The 18,106-nt window shown below is 32.0% G+C and overlaps 3 protein-coding genes across 3 annotated transcripts; all 3 read left to right on the top strand.

Moving 5' to 3' along the window:
• Positions 1–5,542: 5,542 nt before the first annotated feature.
• Positions 5,543–6,955, top strand: LOC107417090 (phospholipase A1-IIgamma). The gene is made up of 2 exons (XM_016025652.3): positions 5,543–6,127; positions 6,296–6,955. The coding sequence occupies exons 1-2, from the start codon at positions 5,543–5,545 to the stop codon at positions 6,926–6,928; spliced, it is 1,218 nt and encodes a 405-aa protein (XP_015881138.3). The 3' UTR covers positions 6,929–6,955.
• A 2,549-nt stretch (positions 6,956–9,504) lies between these two features.
• LOC132803505 (uncharacterized) lies at positions 9,505–10,218 on the top strand (the record flags this gene model as incomplete). The annotated part of the gene is made up of 1 exon (XM_060816693.1): positions 9,505–10,218. A coding segment is annotated over one exon (678 nt), but the record flags the coding sequence as incomplete, so codon positions are not given.
• Positions 10,219–15,130: 4,912 nt separating this feature from the next.
• Positions 15,131–16,787, top strand: LOC125422120 (phospholipase A1-IIgamma). The gene is made up of 2 exons (XM_048472584.2): positions 15,131–15,715; positions 16,128–16,787. Exons 1-2 carry the CDS (start codon positions 15,131–15,133, stop codon positions 16,758–16,760), a joined length of 1,218 nt encoding a protein of 405 aa, XP_048328541.2. The 3' UTR covers positions 16,761–16,787.
• The last annotated feature ends 1,319 nt before the right edge of the window (positions 16,788–18,106 follow it).

The raw sequence follows: 18,106 nt of genomic DNA, 5'->3' as shown, positions 1-18,106 counted from the left end.
GTAGAGATTGGATAAATCAATTTTGAAGATAAAATAGTTTGTTACAAAGATTTGTCAATAATTCCTCTTTAATGGTCTGAGTCTCCTGTCTCTATGCGTCAACATTATTATTTTGGATTGAATAAAACCTTTTTTTTTTCTTTTTTTTTCTTTTTTTTGGCTGAAAGGGAAAAAAAAAATAATAAATAAATACCAAACGAAACTTTCTACGAGTATATGAATTATATAATATTTCAAATATTACGCAACTCTCGTGGTCCAGGGGAGCTCATTTGTCCACAAACGCAAGCCATGTCGCTATTCTTTCAAAATAATCAAACAAACCTCTTGTTGTTTTGGTTATTTTCATAAAAAAGAAAAGAAAATAAGAAGGAAAAGAAAATGAGTGCTTAATTTCTTACACTTCGTACAACTCTCTAGTTTACTCAATTGTTTTTATTTTTAATTAATTAAGCTTTTATTTTATTTTATCTTATTTCTGTGGATGGGAGATCATATACAATATTCGTGGTTCACATCTAAAAGGAAGTATGTGATCAAAGTGAAAAAATGGGAAAATGTTGACGGCTTGGGAAAGCCTTTTCATTATTGTCTTGATGGTAGGAAACTAGTTTACAACTTATATGGAGTTGGTTTCAGGGACCTACTAGATTATTATTTGATTTCTGGGTCCCTTTTATTTAGTAATTAATATTATGTATTCTCACCCAAAAATAAAGGTAAAATATTCCCGCTATTCCTTATAGACATTCGTTGTTGGTTTCATCGTGGGTCAATTAACGTATTTGAGAGAGTTTTATTAAATAGATTAACTTTAAACCGTTTATATTTTAAACTAAAAGGTTGTAGATTTGAGATATCAAATGAATGGAAAAAATTATTATAAATAATTAAAAAAAGTTCCATTTAAAATATATATACTTTCAAAATTCAAAATTTAAAGTGAAAATTCCCTTTCTTTGATAGCAATTAAAAAAAAAAAAAAAAAAAAAAAACCTTTTTCTTACAAAATGAATTTGAACTGATGAATGGGTCAAATATATCATAGTGCTTAAAAGTTTGTTTTTAAAAATGTTTTACTCATAATATAAAATCGGTTATTGAAAACGAGCACTTTAGATCTTTATGCAAAGTTGGCCATGAAAAACCATGATTACACAATATTATTAATTTTGCATATTTTGTCATATAGATATAGAATGAGATCCAGTTTGAATCTTCATCTTTAAACTTATTACGTATATATATATTTATGTAATTTTTTTCTTATCATAGATTAAAATTCAAAATTTATCTGGATAGTAAATTCTTGATAAGCACCATGAGATGGAAATGATGATACATGTTAAATGTGCACATGAAATGGTATCCTAAAGCAATAATATGCAAAGAAAACGACCCCAGATAAGTGTGTTCAAGGTACGCAATCTAAATCATACGCTCTCCAAATATATTTAATTTGGATCAACACTAAAAGACTCTTGTTGGTAAAGTTTACTGTTTTACTACGGAGTTAGAATCTCAATCTCCATTTCAATGTTAAATAAAAAATAAAGCCATCAAGGTTAAATGAATAATGTCAAGGACACCGACAAGCCTATCAAATTTTTTACCAAGTGATATTGATAATTTGTATATTATTATTTTGCTGATTTATATTTAATTTCACTTATTCCTTCAAAGCTTTATTTATCTATAATTAACATAGTTATATTATTTATTCAACTAATAAAATAATGACATTTCCAAGTCAAATATAGAAAATTAATTTTAATTTCTTACAATTGTACTCCTCAAGTCAAATTTGCCTTTAAATATTCAAGAAATTATTGAAACATTATTGGTTTGAAACCTGATGCTCATGGGTTTTTTATTTATAATTATACCTCTTTATAATTACAATGATTTCCCTTCTTTCTGTTTTAATATTTCAAACTCACGACCTTTCAAATGTAAGTATGATTGGCTTTATCAACTGACTCAACTCACTTGACGTGGTGCTTATAGTTGATCTTAACGGCCTTCGCAAAAGATAAAATAATTTCCACATAAAAGTAGGTTTACGAATTAATGTATCTATGCCTCATGATTTTGCCTTTGGTATTAGAATTCAGACTAAACTAGCTTAGCTATTGAATGATCATCTCAGGTTAGGATATATGGCATTCGGGGTTAATACTTTATCTAAATTGACTAGTTGAACAATTAACCAGCTATCTAAATACTTTATCTAAATTGACTAGTTGAACAATTAATCGGCTATCTAATTATTTAATTACATATAAATGGTTTAGGTTCGAAGGTATGTATAACAGGAAAATTAACTTTAATTTATTTCTCTTTAATTTAATATGTTTTTTTATTATATATATATATATATATATGGGTTGAAAAAAAGTAGAGAGAGCTAATAAGATTGATGTATTACATCAAATTATGGAATCTAGAATGGCCGAAATAACATAATCTCAAAAGTTACTTTCTGTTTCCACAAATAGTTAAGTAATAATTGTATTGAAAATTGATAAAATAAAAAACAACTAATTATAAACTGATAAATAATGTAAATGAAAGTTTCCAATAAAGAATTTTCCTGGCGCAAATTAAATCGATGTTGTACATGATTGCTGGGAGCTTAAGTTGACGACTACGAAGGAGAGATCCGAATTGACTCTGAATGACCAAACCTGCACGATATCATCAACCTCTAAATTGTTGTTTCTTGCAACATCATACCACTTTTTAGTAAGCACATAAGAGCTGCTATTATCATTAGAATCCCATTTTTCCAAGCAGAGTTGAGATACATTTTGGTTTGGTTCTATAACCAAAACCTCTATGCCTTCATGACGATTGTTATTTTCTCTCTTTGTGTTCAATAAAGTCTTTTCTTCTGGGCCAAGAAATTCAGACTTCAATTCATTCCATGGCATGGAAAGCCTATTGCTGTCTCTCTCCAAATCACTCTTGTAAAGTTTCTTTTGGATCACCAATTTTATATCCGAGCCACCCATCTCTTGGATTCGACCCAATAACCCTCTTGACAACTCGGGTTTTGAATTTGGACCCTGATCATCCTCCTCTTCCTCAATCATATTCATCTTTCTCATCATTATCAATTGCTCATTGGTCATCTTATGATGCCCATGATGTTCTTGGAAAAAACAATTATTACTCACAATATTAGAATTATAACTAGAACTATCTGATGAGATTTTCAAATTTGGCTGACCTTCAATTGGTGATGTTTTCGATTTTTTCTTCAAACGGATATTGGATCTTTTCTTCTTAGGGAAATTGATTGGTATACCTGATTTTGGGTATCCAGAAGTGGATTTTTTAGTAGACATAGACTCTAGTATTTGAACACTGACAGTTGCAAGAAGATTCAGCCCATACCAAAGTTCTTCATCAGTCTGCTCCATTGTCAAGAAAAATTGAAAAAAAGAGTGAACAGTGGAAAAAGAATTTAAAAGAAAAACGAGATTAGCTGTTTTATGCAATAAAGCACAATATATATACATATATATATATAATGCATATTTCGAAGTTTAGTAGGATTATAATAAAAATGTATAGAAACTAAAATGGGGTAGAGAAATAAGAAACAAGTAGTTGATTAGGAGTAGGAAAGAGATTTTGGCGCCTTTTATAAAAATTTGCAAAATTTCAAATCATGCATGATCCCACGGCATCAAATTAATATATGATATGAGTGGGCCTAGCATAGGCCCGTATCTAAATTAAGCCCGTTTGACTTTTTTTATTTTTTATTTTTTTGAATTATTAAAGCTTATAGTTAAGTATGGATAGATGGTTTTAGTCGTTTCAAAAAAAAAAAAAAAAAAGGGTATTGACGGTTTGTTTGATTGCTCACTATCAAAAATTGAAAAAAAAAAAAAAATTTTTTTTGGGTAAAATAAAAATATCTTTATTTAAAAAGACGTTAGTCACCCTAATATGTGACAAATAACTCAAAATGGCTTTTCTTTTTCCACAATTTTTTTTTTTTTTTAAGTGAGTAACTTTTATATAATACTGGCTGGAAGACATATATATATATATATATATATATATATATATAATACATGAAAGACACATTTTCCATGGAGAAGACAGGGAGTTTTTTCCATGATTCTTATTTCCTTGTGAAACAGAGATTGCCCAGTCAACATGAATGGGTATGCTAACCAGCTTACCCTTACAACAGAGAAGTTACAATCTTCAACATCGATTTCACTGACGACCCAAGATCCATCAGCCAACTGAAGCATGCCTTTGTTACTCACACACCACCATTGAGGACTCACATTTGTATTCATCTTTCAGAGCATCCAACTGCTTTGTTCATGAGAGCCAAATCTCGCTTCACTTCCAATTCAAACCCTCCTGCCGAGCCTTGAGTTCCTGCAATTCCATGCAAGTAGACCTGCAAATCATGCACAACATTTTCATCGCTAATGCTCAATTCCTTCAATTAAGGCGATTGTGTCGTGTCTATCACCAGCTTCGTCCCCACATGGAAGTAACCCACTATCGGGTTCGGTAGCTCCGGTATTATGTCTCTCAAATTATTTTTTTGGGTAAGCACGTGGATATTAATTGGTCTAGTTTAAATAAAATTCAGATTTTCTATTCTTTTCCCTCATATCATTATTTATGTAACCACGAGGATTTTTTTTTATGTACTTTAAAAGGATTTATATAATTAGCAAAAAGAAATATTCATATTATGTTACTGAATCAATTTTTTTTTTTTTTTATAGAAAAAAAGGAAAGAAAAAGTTGAACATATTGCATGTGACCGTATCCAGAGTCGGAAGTTCTGCAAATCTCTTTGATCTTCATGTTCCACTTCTCTCTCTAAATCTCTCTTACTTTTTGTGCCAAATCTTGGATACTAATTAATTTATGTAGCATTTGTTTGTTTTATTTGAATAATAATATGTTTATGTAATATTGTGTCATTGAATTTTCTCATCCAATTTTAATTAATTATTTGGCCTATAATATTTATTTATTAACTATACATACATATTACCTAGTTCTACATCATATGGTATATAAAATTTAGCATATTTAGTTACTTAGTAATAGTCATATGTTTTTACGGGATTTATAAGAGCTAGGGTACGTTTTCTTAAAAAACAAAAACAAAAACCTTGAAATTCTAACTTTTTTTTTAGAGTCTCTAAATAAAAATAATTAATCGTATCAATTAGCCAAGACCGAATCCTTCACTATCCTTAGAGATATATTTTTTAATAATGAATTCAAAAGCCAGCCAACTCAAATATAAGACAAAAACTAATGACTAGACTCTTTGTCACTTTGTTTCTTAAATAATGCATGCCAAAAATAGATTATAATATTGTTAGCGAACCGAAAAGATCTAGTTTTACACTCAATATCATGGGAATCAATTAAATAATGAATATAATCACCTATAAATAGCAAAGACTAGGAAGGGAAAGAAACACATGCACTAAGAAAGTAAGAGCTTTGGCAAAAAATAAAAAAATAAACAATATCAGAGAGAGATATGAGTAGCATAGCACAAAAATGGAAGGAACTGAGTGGAGAGAACGACTGGGAGGGTATTTTGGATCCTCTGGACATCGATCTTCGCCGCTACCTCATTCAGTACGGTGACAAGATCCAAGCCGTCATCGATTCCTTCATCGACGACAAATCCTCGAAGAATATCGGCCTCCCTCGATACATAAAGAGACATCTCTTCCCCAGGGTTGGTTTGGTGAATGGAAATCCATTCGACTACGAGGTCAAGAAATATTTCTACGCCTCCACCAAAGACATTAAGTTGGAAAAAGGCTCGGTAAGCTTGCAGCCGCAGTCTAAGCCCGTCGCCGGGTATTCGAACTGGATGGGATACATCGCCGTGAGCTCCGATACCGGAAGCTTGGCCTTGGGAAGGAGAGACATTTTGGTTGTAATAAGGGGAACTCTTATGGATATAGAATGGAATATTGACTTTCAATTCCAACTTGTTTCAGCTTCGGATATACTTGGAACGGAATATGACCCTAAAGTTCAACAAGGATGGTATACTTACTACACTACGGCTGATCCTGGATCAACCTATAATTCTACTAGCATGAGGGATCAGGTAGATTGATCATGGAGCTATATATAATTAATCTAATATCCGGAAATTAATACTAGTAATGTAGTAATGTAGAAGGAATTTGGTAAATAAAATATAAAAGAAAAATCATAGACATGCATTTTAAATATGCAAGATCCAAGACATAATTGATTTTGTTTATTGTTTCAGATTCTAAGTGGAGTTAGAGAGTTGGTGGACTTGTACAAGGATGAGGAAATCAGCATTACAGTGACAGGCCACAGCATGGGAGGTGCATTTGCGACACTAATATCGACAGACATAGTATACAACGGATACAACAAGCCCACAGATCAGCCGGACAATCCCTGTCAGGTGACGGCGTTCTTGTTCGCCAGCCCACCGGTGGGAGATCCGGGCTTCAGAAGAGTCTTCAACAGTCTAGACAATATCCACGCTTTGCAAGTGAGGAACGAAAAGGACGAAATCCCGGAGCTTCCAGATCGGATAGAAGGTTACGTCCACGTGGGGAAGAAGCTGGTGATCGATACCACACAGTCGCCCTACTTGAAGGAAAAGATCATAAGCACTGAAAATGTTCTGCATGATCTGCAGGTTTACTTGCATGGAATTGCAGGGACTCAAGGCTCGACTGGTGGATTCAAACTGGAAGTGAAACGAGATCTGGCTCTTATAAACAAGAAGTTGGATGCTTTGAAAGATGAATACAATGTGGGTGCTGAATGGTGGTGTGTGAGTAACAAAGGCATGATTCAAATGGCTGATGGGAATTGGGTTGTTGTCTTGGACCGCGAGATCGATATTGAAGATGACAAACCTTAGCTGGCTAGCTACAGTAGTCATTGGAAACCACCAAGCTTGAATAAATAACTAACCATTTTACTCTCGAGGTTGAGGGTTAATTTCTATATTACCTCTCTTGATTGCTTAAGGCTTTTTTTTTTTTTTTTTTTTGGGCATATAATAATTTGCTTGGCTGATGTTAATGTTGGTCATGTGCATGTGTGTACGTGATTATATGCCTTCAATGTGTCTTTCAACAAGTTCAATAAATATTATTATCACTTAATAATTTCAAAAAAAATAAATGCAACATTATTCTTGAAAAAAGAAATAGCTATTATATTTGTATTCACATGCATTTTCTATATTTTTGGGCGTTTGTATCAATGTTTATAATTTTTTGGATTTTTCCCTCGGGTATCTCCTGCTACCGAGAAAATCTTCAGTGCAATGGTGGTACCAAGTCAGCTAGTACCACTTCAAATCAATACATGACACCTGTTAAAATTCAATGTGAGTTTATCTTCCCAATTTATCGTATTTATTATTATTATTATTTTTTTTAAGTTTTAAAACCTTTTACAAAAGAAAAGGGTGGAGGCCAGGCCCCATATCGATGGGTTTATGGTTTATTCCTTCGCCATCACCATTGTGGTTAAGGGTTTAAATGAAAACGTGATAATTAAAACAAAGATAAATAAAAGCATCCTCCATGTAAAGCTACATAATTCTCCAAAATCTACATTCTAGAAGCATTAGAACTCTCCAAAATCTTCATTCGGAAGCATTAGAGAGAGAAAGCTAGCCTTCAAAGGGAGCTCCAAACCTCTTTCTTTTTTTTTCTTTTTTTGTTTTTTGTATGTGTGTTAAAATCATCATGTAAATCTTCGATCCAAATCAAATGGGCAGGTATATTATTCTGATAGACCCATTTATGCAAGATCTCATGTGTTACAGTGCTCAAATGCATTGTCTATCCATCCAATATAAATAAAAAACAATTTGAAAATGAAAGAGTCCTATGAATGGGTAATTTAAAGGAAAAAAAAAAAATCATGGCTTTGATAATCTAAAATTGCAGACAAAGAAAAGGACCGTTCATTTACGCCATGGAAGGGAAGAAAAAGAATCTTTTGAAGAAGGAAAAATTGCCTGCAAAAGTTTTTATATTTTCAAGAAAAAAAATAAAATAATAAGTTAAAATGGTGAGATGATGTGGTATTTTTAACAGGTGCCAAATATTGACTTGAAGTGGTACAAGCTGATCTGGTACCACCGTTGCACTGTAGATTTTCTCCCTGCTACCAGTTAAATTATATACCAAATATTACAAATTATTATGGAAAACGCTATTTGTCATAATTCATGAACTATCATTAATGAAACTTGTATGATAATTTAAATAGTTATCATTAAACAGTTTACTTATAGAATTTTAATATAAAAATAATAAAATTTAATTTTTTTAAAAAATAAAATTTAACATATAAAATTATAATTATCACTAATAATGATAAATAATATATTTAATTGTTATATGAGCTATAAGCATAACAATATTACCCTTTAATTAATAAAGTGCTCGTATTCTATTATGCTAGGATATTAATACTGTTTGATTGGCCTATTACAGGAATTGATTTTGTTCTAGCTTAATCATGATTTTGATACTAATTGTAATGATTTGTAAGGCCTCTTTCCAAAATTACTAACCAATTATTTGAAGTCCTAAGCTCACATATATCTACAATTCTATGGCATAATACGTGTAGAATGTATGTATACATCTCTTAAAACAATGATGTATAAAAAGTAATTGCATATTTTATATCTAACACTTGGGTAACACATGAAATCATCTTAATTAGAAATAGTAATTTTGAACTTCTTATATTTACAAAAAGAAACAAAAATAAAGTTTGAACTTCTTAAAATAACTTCAAAACAGATACTTATCCCACTAATTTACTGAATTTGTCGATTTGATAGTGCATAGATGATTAATTAATGCTTTATTTAATTTTGAGAAAGTTTTTTGCTTTATTTGACTGGTCGGTAGCTTGGTATATAGTATATACATAACAAGCTTTAATTATTCTAAAAATAATATAAAATAAATATTCACCAAAAAATAATAATAACAATAATAATATAAAATAAATAAATAAAGACTTTTTTTTTTTTTTTTTTTGGGGAAATTACGCCACACGCTGCTTTGCGCTCAGTTTAAAAAGACGGAATGATTATTATGAGTCACACATTGAGCCCAAACTTCAAGAGAGCCCATGAGCCAATAATCTCCACCCTCCACGTGTTTGATTTCATCTCATAAATTTGAATTAAATCTTTTAGCGCTTAAAAGGCCAAACCCCGTGTGCCTTTTTCTAGCCTCCATTGGACCCCCACCCACCACCATTATTTTCAAAATCAAACCCAGTCTTTATTTATTTATTTTTCAAAAATCATATCCCAATTTTTATTTATTTATTTATTTCCAATCCCTCTTCTTATCTTCTCTACCATTAAATATTCAAATTCAACTAATAATAATTAAAAAAAAAAAATCTCCGAAAAAAAAAAATTATATTTTGTTAGCTAAAAAAGTCATCTTCTAAACCTCAACCTTTTGTCTTCACTTCCTTTTGCAGTTCCCGCTCTCTTCTGCTCTGAAAATCAAACCAAAAAAATCACTGAAAAAAAAAAAAAAGGGTTGTGTTTCTTCCAATCTTCTCCACCATGACGACGAGTTCACTCAGCTGGGTAGCTCAGCACTGAGTCATCACATCGTCTCGCTCAAATCATCAACCTATGGCCTCCTCACCCTCGACCCACCTCCACCTCCAAACCATCCCACTACCCCACCAACCCCACCTTCTCGTTTCACTCTCGGCTCCATCTTCCCAACCCCATTATCCGAACCCAAATCCCTTTGGTCCGAACCCAGACCTCCCCGAACCGACCCGGAAGTCATTAACTCCTGGGAACTCATGGCCGGTCTCGACGCCGACAGTTTCCGATTCTCCCCAATCCCACCTCCCAAACCCTTCGCTGTTAGAGACCCAATCGCCGCCGCCGGCGCCGATAAAGAGAATTCGAACCCCAATCGGAATCTCAAACCGCTAAACGACGACGTATTGAGACCACCCTCGAAGAGGAATTTGCTGCTTCTGGATCGGTTCGAGAATATATGCCCGTCGAGTGGTAGGAAACTAGTTTACAACTTATATGGAGTTGGTTTCAGGGACCTACTAGATTATTATTTGATTTCTGGGTCCCTTTTATTTAGTAATTAATATTATGTATTCTCACCCAAAAATAAAGGTAAAATATTCCCGCTATTCCTTATAGACATTCGTTGTTGGTTTCATCGTGGGTCAATTAGCGTATTTGAGAGAGTTTTATTAAATAGATTAACTTTAAACCGTTAATATTTTAAACTAAAAGGTTGTAGATTTGAGATATCAAAATGAATGGAAAAAATTATTATAAATAATTAAAAAAAGTTCCATTTAAAATATATATACTTTCAAAATTCAAAATTTAAAGTGAAAATTCCCTTTCTTTGATAGCAATTACAATAATTAAAAAAAAAAAAAAACTTTTCTTACAAAATGAATTTGAACTGATGAATGGGTCAAATATATCATAGTGCTTAAAAGTTGGTTTTTAAAAATGTTTTACTCATAATATAAAATCGGTTATTGAAAACGAGCACTTTAGATCTTTATGCAAAGTTGGCCATGAAAAACCATGATTACACAATATTATTAATTTTGCATATTTTGTCATATAGATATAGAATTAGATCCAGTTTGAATCTTCATCTTTAAACTTATTACGTATATATATTTATGTAATTTTTTTCTTATCATAGATTAAAATTCAAAATTTATCTGGATAGTAAATTCTTGATAAGCACCAGGAGATGGAAATGATGATACATGTTAAATGTGCACATGAAATGGTATCCTAAAGCAATAATATGCAAAGAAAATGACCCCAGATGAGTATGTTCAAGGTACGCAATTTAAATCATACGCTCTCCATATATATTTAATTTGGATCAACACTAAAAGACTCTTGTTGGAAAAGTTTAGTGTTTTACTACGGAATTAGAATCTCAATCTCCATTTCAATGTTAAATAAAAAATAAAGCCATCAAGGTTAAATGAATAATGTCAAGGACACCGACAAGCCTATCAAATTTTTTACCAAGTGATATTGATAATTTGTATATTATTATTTTGCTGATTTATATTTAATTTCACTTATTCCTTCAAAGTTTTATTTATCTATAATTAACATAGTTATATTATTTATTCAACTAATAAAATAATGATATTTCCAAGTCAAATATAGAAAATTAATTTTAATTTCTTACAATTGTACTCCTCAAGTCAAATTTGCCTTTAAATATTCAAGAAATTATTGAAACATTATTGGTTTGAAACCTGATGCTCATGGGTTTTTTATTTATAATTATACCTCTTTATAGTTACAATGATTTCCCTTCTTTATGTTTTAATATTTCAAACTCACGACCTTTCAAATGTAAGTATGATTGGCTTTATCAACTCACTCAACTCACTTGACGTGGTGCTTATAGTTGATCTTAATGGCCTTCGCAAAAGATAAAATAATTTCTACATAAAAGTAGGTTTACCAATTAATGTATCTATGCCTCATGATTTTGCCTTTGGTATTAGAATTTAGACTAAACTAGCTTAGCTATTGAATGATCATCTCAGGTTAGGATATATGGCATTCGGGGTTAATACGTTATCTAAATTGACTAGTTGAACAATTAACCAGCTATCTAAATACTTTATCTAAATTGACTAGTTGAACAATTAATCAGCTATCTAATTATTTAATTACATATAAATGGTTTAGGTTCGAAGGTATGTATAACAGGAAAATTAACTTTAATTTATTTCTCTTTAATTTAATATGTTTTTTTATTATATATATATATATATATATATGAGTTGAAAAAAAGTAGAGAGAGCTAATAAGATTGATGTATTACATTAAATATATATATATATATGGGTTGAAAAAAAGTAGAGAGAGCTAATAAGATTGATGTATTACATTAAATTATGGGATCTAGAATGGCCGAAATAGCATAATCTCAAAAGTTACTTTCTGTTTCCACAAATAGTTAAGTAATAATTGTATTGAAAATTGATAAAATAAAAAACAACTAATTATAAACTGATAAATAATGTAAATGAAAGTTTCCAATAAAGAATTTTCCTGGCGCAAATTAAATCGATGTTGTACATGACTGCTGGGAGCTTAAGTTGACGACTACGAAGGAGAGATCCGAATTGACTCTGAATGACCAAACCTGCACGATATCATCAACCTCTAAATTGTTGTTTCTTGCAACATCATACCACTTTTTAGTAAGCACATAAGAGCTGCTATTATCATTAGAATCCCATTTTTCCAAGCAGAGTTGAGATACATTTTGGTTTGGTTCTATAACCAAAACCTCTATGCCTTCACGACGATTGTTATTTTCTCTCTTTGTGTTCAATAAAGTCTTTTCTTCTGGGCTAAGAAATTCAGACTTCAATTCATTCCATGGCATGGAAAGACTGTTGTTGTCTCTCTCCAAATCACTCTTGTAAAGTTTCTTTTGGATCACCAATTTTATATCCGAGCCACCCATCTCTTGGATTCGACCCAATAACCCTCTTGACAACTTGGGTTTTGAATTTGGACCCTGATCATCCTCCTCTTCCTCAATCATATTCATCTTTCTCATCATTATCAATTGCTCATTGGTCATCTTATGATGGCCATGATGTTCTTGGAAAAAACAATTATTACTCACAATATTAGAATTATAACTAGAACTATCTGATGAGATTTTCAAATTTGGCTGACCTTCAATTGGTGATGTTTTCGATTTTTTCTTCAAACGGATATTGGATCTTTTCTTCTTAGGGAAATTGATTGGTATACCTGATTTTGGGTGTCCAGAAGTGGATTTTTTAGCAGACATAGACTCTAGTATTTGAACACTCACAGTTGCAAGAAGATTCAGCCCATACCAAAGTTCTTCATCAGTCTGCTCCATTGTCAAGAAAAATTGAAAAAAAGAGTGAACAGTGGAAAAAGAATTTAAAAGAAAAACGAGATTAGCTGTTTTATGCAATAAAGCACAATATATATACATATATATATATATATATATATATATATATATATATATATAATGCATATTTCGAAGTTTAGTAGGATTATAATAAAAATGTATAGAAACTAAAATGGGGTAGAGAAATAAGAAACAAGTAGTTGATTAGGAGTAGGAAAGAGATTTTGGCGCCTTTTATAAAAATTTGCAAAATTTCAAATCATGCATGATCCCACGGCATCAAATTAATATATGATATGAGTGGGCCTAGCATAGGCCCGTATCTAAATTAAGCCCGTTTGACTTTTTTTATTTTTTATTTTTTTGAATTATTAAAGCTTATAGTTAAGTATGGATAGATGGTTTTAGTCGTTTCGGAAGAAAAAATAAATAAATAAATAAAAAATAAAAAAGAGGGTATTGACGGTTTGTTTGATTGCTCACTATCAAAAATTGAAAAAATAAAATTTTTTTTTTGGTAAAATAAAAATATCTTTATTTAAAAAGACGTTAGTCACCCTAATATGTGACAAATAACTCAAAATGCCTTTTCTTTTTCCATAATTTTTTATTTTTTTTAAAGTGAGTAACTTTTATATAATACTGGCTGGTAGATATATATATATATATAATACATGAAAGACACATTTTCCATGGAGAAGACAGGGAGGTTTTTCCATGATTCTTATTTCCTTGTGAAACACAGATTGCCCAGTCAACATGAATGGGTATGCTAACCAGCTTACCCTTACAACAGAGAAGTTATCATCTTCAACATTGATTTCACTGACGACCGAAGATCCATCAGCCAACTGAAGCATGCCTTTGTTACTCACACACCACCATTGAGGACTCACATTTGTATTCATCTTTCAGAGCATCCAACTGCTTTGTTTATGAGAGCCAAATCTCGCTTCACTTCCAATTCAAACCCTCCTGCCGAGCCTTGAGTTCCTGCAATTCCATGCAAGTAGACCTGCAAATCATGCACAACATTTTCATCGCTAATGCTCAATTCCTTCAATTAAGGCGATTGTGTCGTGTCCATCACCAGCTTCTTCCCCACATGGAAGTAACACGCTATCGGGTTCGGTAGCTCCGGTATTATGTCTCTCAAATTATTTTTTTTGGGTAAGCACGTGGATATTAATTGGTCTAGTTTAAATAAAATTCAGGTTGTCTATTCTTGTCCCTCATATCATTATTTATGTAACCACGAGGATTTTTTTTTATGTACTTTAAAAGGATTTATATAATTAGCAAAAAGAAATATTCATATTATGTTACTGAATCAATTTTTTTTTTTTTTTTTATAGAAAAAAAGGAAAGAAAAAGTTGAACATATTGCATGTGACCGTATCCAGAGTCGGAAGTTCTGCAAATCTCTTTGATCTTCATGTTCCACTTCTCTCTCTAAATCTCTCTTACTTTTTGTGCCAAATCTTGGATACTAATTAATTTATGTAGCATTTGTTTGTTTTATTTGAATAATAATATGTTTATGTAATATTGTGTCATTGAATTTTCTCATCCAATTTTAATTAATTATTTGGCCTATAATATTTATTTATTAACTATACATACATATTACCTAGTTCTACATCATATGGTATATAAAATTTAGCATATTTAGTTACATAGTAATAGTCATATGTTTTTACGGGATTTATAAGAGCTAGGGTACGTTTTCTTAAAAAACAAAAACAAAAACCTTGAAATTCTACCTTTTTTTTTTAGAGTCTCTACATAAAAATAATTAATCGTATCAATTAGCCAAGACCGAATCCTTCACTATCCTTAGAGATATATTTTTTAATAATGAATTCAAAAGCCAGCCAACTCAAATATAAGACAAAAACTAATGACTAGACTCTTTGTCACTTTGTTTCTTAAATAATGCATGCCAAAAATATATTATAATATTGTTAGCGAACCGAAAAGATCTAGTTTTACACTCAATATCACGGGAATCAATTAAATAATGAATATAATCACCTATAAATAGCAAAGACTAGGAAGGGAAAGAAACACATCCACTAAGAAAGTAAGAGCTTTGGCAAAAAATAAAAAAATAAACAATATCAGAGAGAGATATGAGTAGCATAGCACAAAAATGGAAGGAACTGAGTGGAGAGAACGACTGGGAGGGTCTTTTGGATCCTCTGGACATCGATCTTCGCCGCTACCTCATTCAGTACGGTGACAAGATCCAAGCCGTCATCGATTCCTTCATCGACGACAAATCCTCGAAGAATATCGGCCTCCCTCGATACATAAAGAGACATCTCTTCCCCAGGGTTGGTTTGGTGAATGGAAATCCATTCGACTACGAGGTCAAGAAATATTTCTACGCCTCCACCAAAGACATTAAGTTGGAAAAAGGCTCGGTAAGCTTGCAGCCGCAGTCTAAGCCCGTCGCCGGGTACTCGAACTGGATGGGATACATCGCCGTGAGCTCCGATACCGGAAGCTTGGCTTTGGGAAGGAGAGACATTTTGGTTGTAATAAGGGGAACTCTTATGGATATAGAATGGAATATTGACTTTCAATTCCAACTTGTTTCAGCTTCTGATATACTTGGAACGGAATATGACCCTAGGGTTCAGCAAGGATGGTATACTTACTACACTACGGCTGATCCTGGATCAACCTATAATTCTACTAGCATGAGGGATCAGGTAGATTGATCATTTATTTACACTACATGCATCCCAACTGATTTACATTATATCCTGGTTTGATAATATTTGTGTGTATATTATAATATATATATATAATTGGGAACATATTTTATTAGGTAACAGAACACATGGTATTTCTTTAATACAGCATCTTACAACATATTACAGTATGTTGATTTTGATTTTACATGTCTAACAAGATATTGCAGGACATGATCAAATAATATGCCCTAGACTCCGTCGCCCAAGAAAATGGAGCTATATATAATTAATCTAATATCCGGAAATTAATACTAGTAATGTAGTAATGTAGAAGGAATTTGGTAAATAAAATATAAAAGAAAAATCATAGACATGCATTTTAAATATGCAAGATCCAAGACATAATTGATTTTGTTTATTGTTTCAGATTCTAAGTGGAGTTAGAGAGTTGGTGGACTTGTACAAGGATGAGGAAATCAGCATTACAGTGACAGGCCACAGCATGGGAGGTGCATTTGCGACACTAATATCGACAGACATAGTATACAACGGATACAACAAGCCCACAGATCAGCCGGACAATCCCTGTCTGGTGACGGCGTTCTTGTTCGCAAGCCCACCGGTAGGAGATCCGGGCTTCAGAAGAGTCTTCAACAGTCTAGACAATATCCACGCTTTGCAAGTGAGGAACGAAAAGGACGAAATCCCGGAGCTTCCAGATCGGATAGAAGGTTACGTCCACGTGGGGAAGAAGCTGGTGATCGATACCACACAGTCGCCCTACTTGAAGGAAAAGATCATAAGCACTGAAAATGTTCTGCATGATCTGCAGGTTTACTTGCATGGAATTGCAGGGACTCAAGGCTCGACTGGTGGATTCAAACTGGAAGTGAAACGAGATCTGGCTCTTATAAACAAGAAGTTGGATGCTTTGAAAGATGAATACAATGTGGGTGCTGAATGGTGGTGTGTGAGTAACAAAGGCATGATTCAAATGGCTGATGGGAATTGGGTTGTTGTCTTGGACCGCGAGATCGATATTGAAGATGACAAACCTTAGCTGGCTAGCTACAGTAGTCATTGGAAACCACCAAGCTTGAATAAATAACTAACCATTTTACTCTCGAGGTTGAGGGTTAATTTCTATATTACCTCTCTTGATTGCTTAAGGCTTTTTTTTTTTTTTTTTTTGGCATATAATAATTTGCTTGGCTGATGTTAATGTTGGTCATGTGCATGTGTGTACGTGATTATATGCCTTCAATGTGTCTTCCAACAAGTTCAATAAATATTATTATCACTTAATAATTTCAAAAAAAATAAGTGCAACATTATTCTTGAAAAAAGAAATAGCTATTATATTTGTATTCACATGCATTTTCTATATTTTTGGGCGTTTGTATCAATGTTTATAAATTTTTGGATTTTTCCCTCGGGTATCTCCTGCTGCCAGTTAAATTATATACCAAATATTACAAATTATTATGGAAAACGCTATTTGTCATAATTCATGTACTATCATTAATGAAATTTGTATGATAATTTAAATAGTTATCATTAAACAGTTTACTTATAGAATTTTAATATAAAAATAATAAAATTTAATTTTTTAAAAAATAAAATTTAGCATATAAAATTATAATTATCACTAATAATGATAAATAACATATTTAATTGTTATATGAGCTATAAGCATAACAACATTACCCTTTAATTAATAAAGTGCTTGTATTCTATTATGCTAGGATATTAATACTGTTTGATTGGCCTATTACAGGAATTGATTTTGTTCTAGCTTAATCATGATTTTGATACTAATTGTAATGATTTGTAAGGCCTCTTTCCAAAATTACTAACCAATTATTTGAAGTCCTAAGCTCACATATATCTACAATTCTATGGCATAAAACGTGTAGAATGTATGTATACATATCTTAAAATAATGATGTATAAAAAGTAATTGTCAGGATCCGTCCAAAATTCTTCACCGGAACTCTAGACAAGCCATAATCCTAGTAAAACCCTACCAGACCCTCTAATCCTAGGAAAACCCTACCAGACCTTCTAATGAAAAATCCGACAGAACCTCCCCTAAGGGTTGAACTTACCACAAAATTTTTTTGCACGAAAAAAAACACTTCTAGAAACATCTCATTATTCCTCGCACCTTACTACAATTTGTTTCCACAAATTTACAGCACTATAAAATAATAACAGGGAATCAATAAGCAATTAAACAAATATCTGTCCAATCCGTATACAGAGTATTATACAAATAAATATGAAATTAATACAATGACAGATGAAGCAATACAAGATAGAGAGGAAAAAGGGAGGAAATGCTTATTGGACTTTCGGCAATGAACTAAGACGTTGGGCTCGCCCCGGACGATCAACGTCTCCCAA

This window comes from Ziziphus jujuba, chromosome 4 (assembly GCF_031755915.1).
Source record: "Ziziphus jujuba cultivar Dongzao chromosome 4, ASM3175591v1".
Taxonomy (NCBI): domain Eukaryota; kingdom Viridiplantae; phylum Streptophyta; class Magnoliopsida; order Rosales; family Rhamnaceae; genus Ziziphus; species Ziziphus jujuba.
This window is presented reverse-complemented; position numbering and strand designations above follow the sequence as displayed.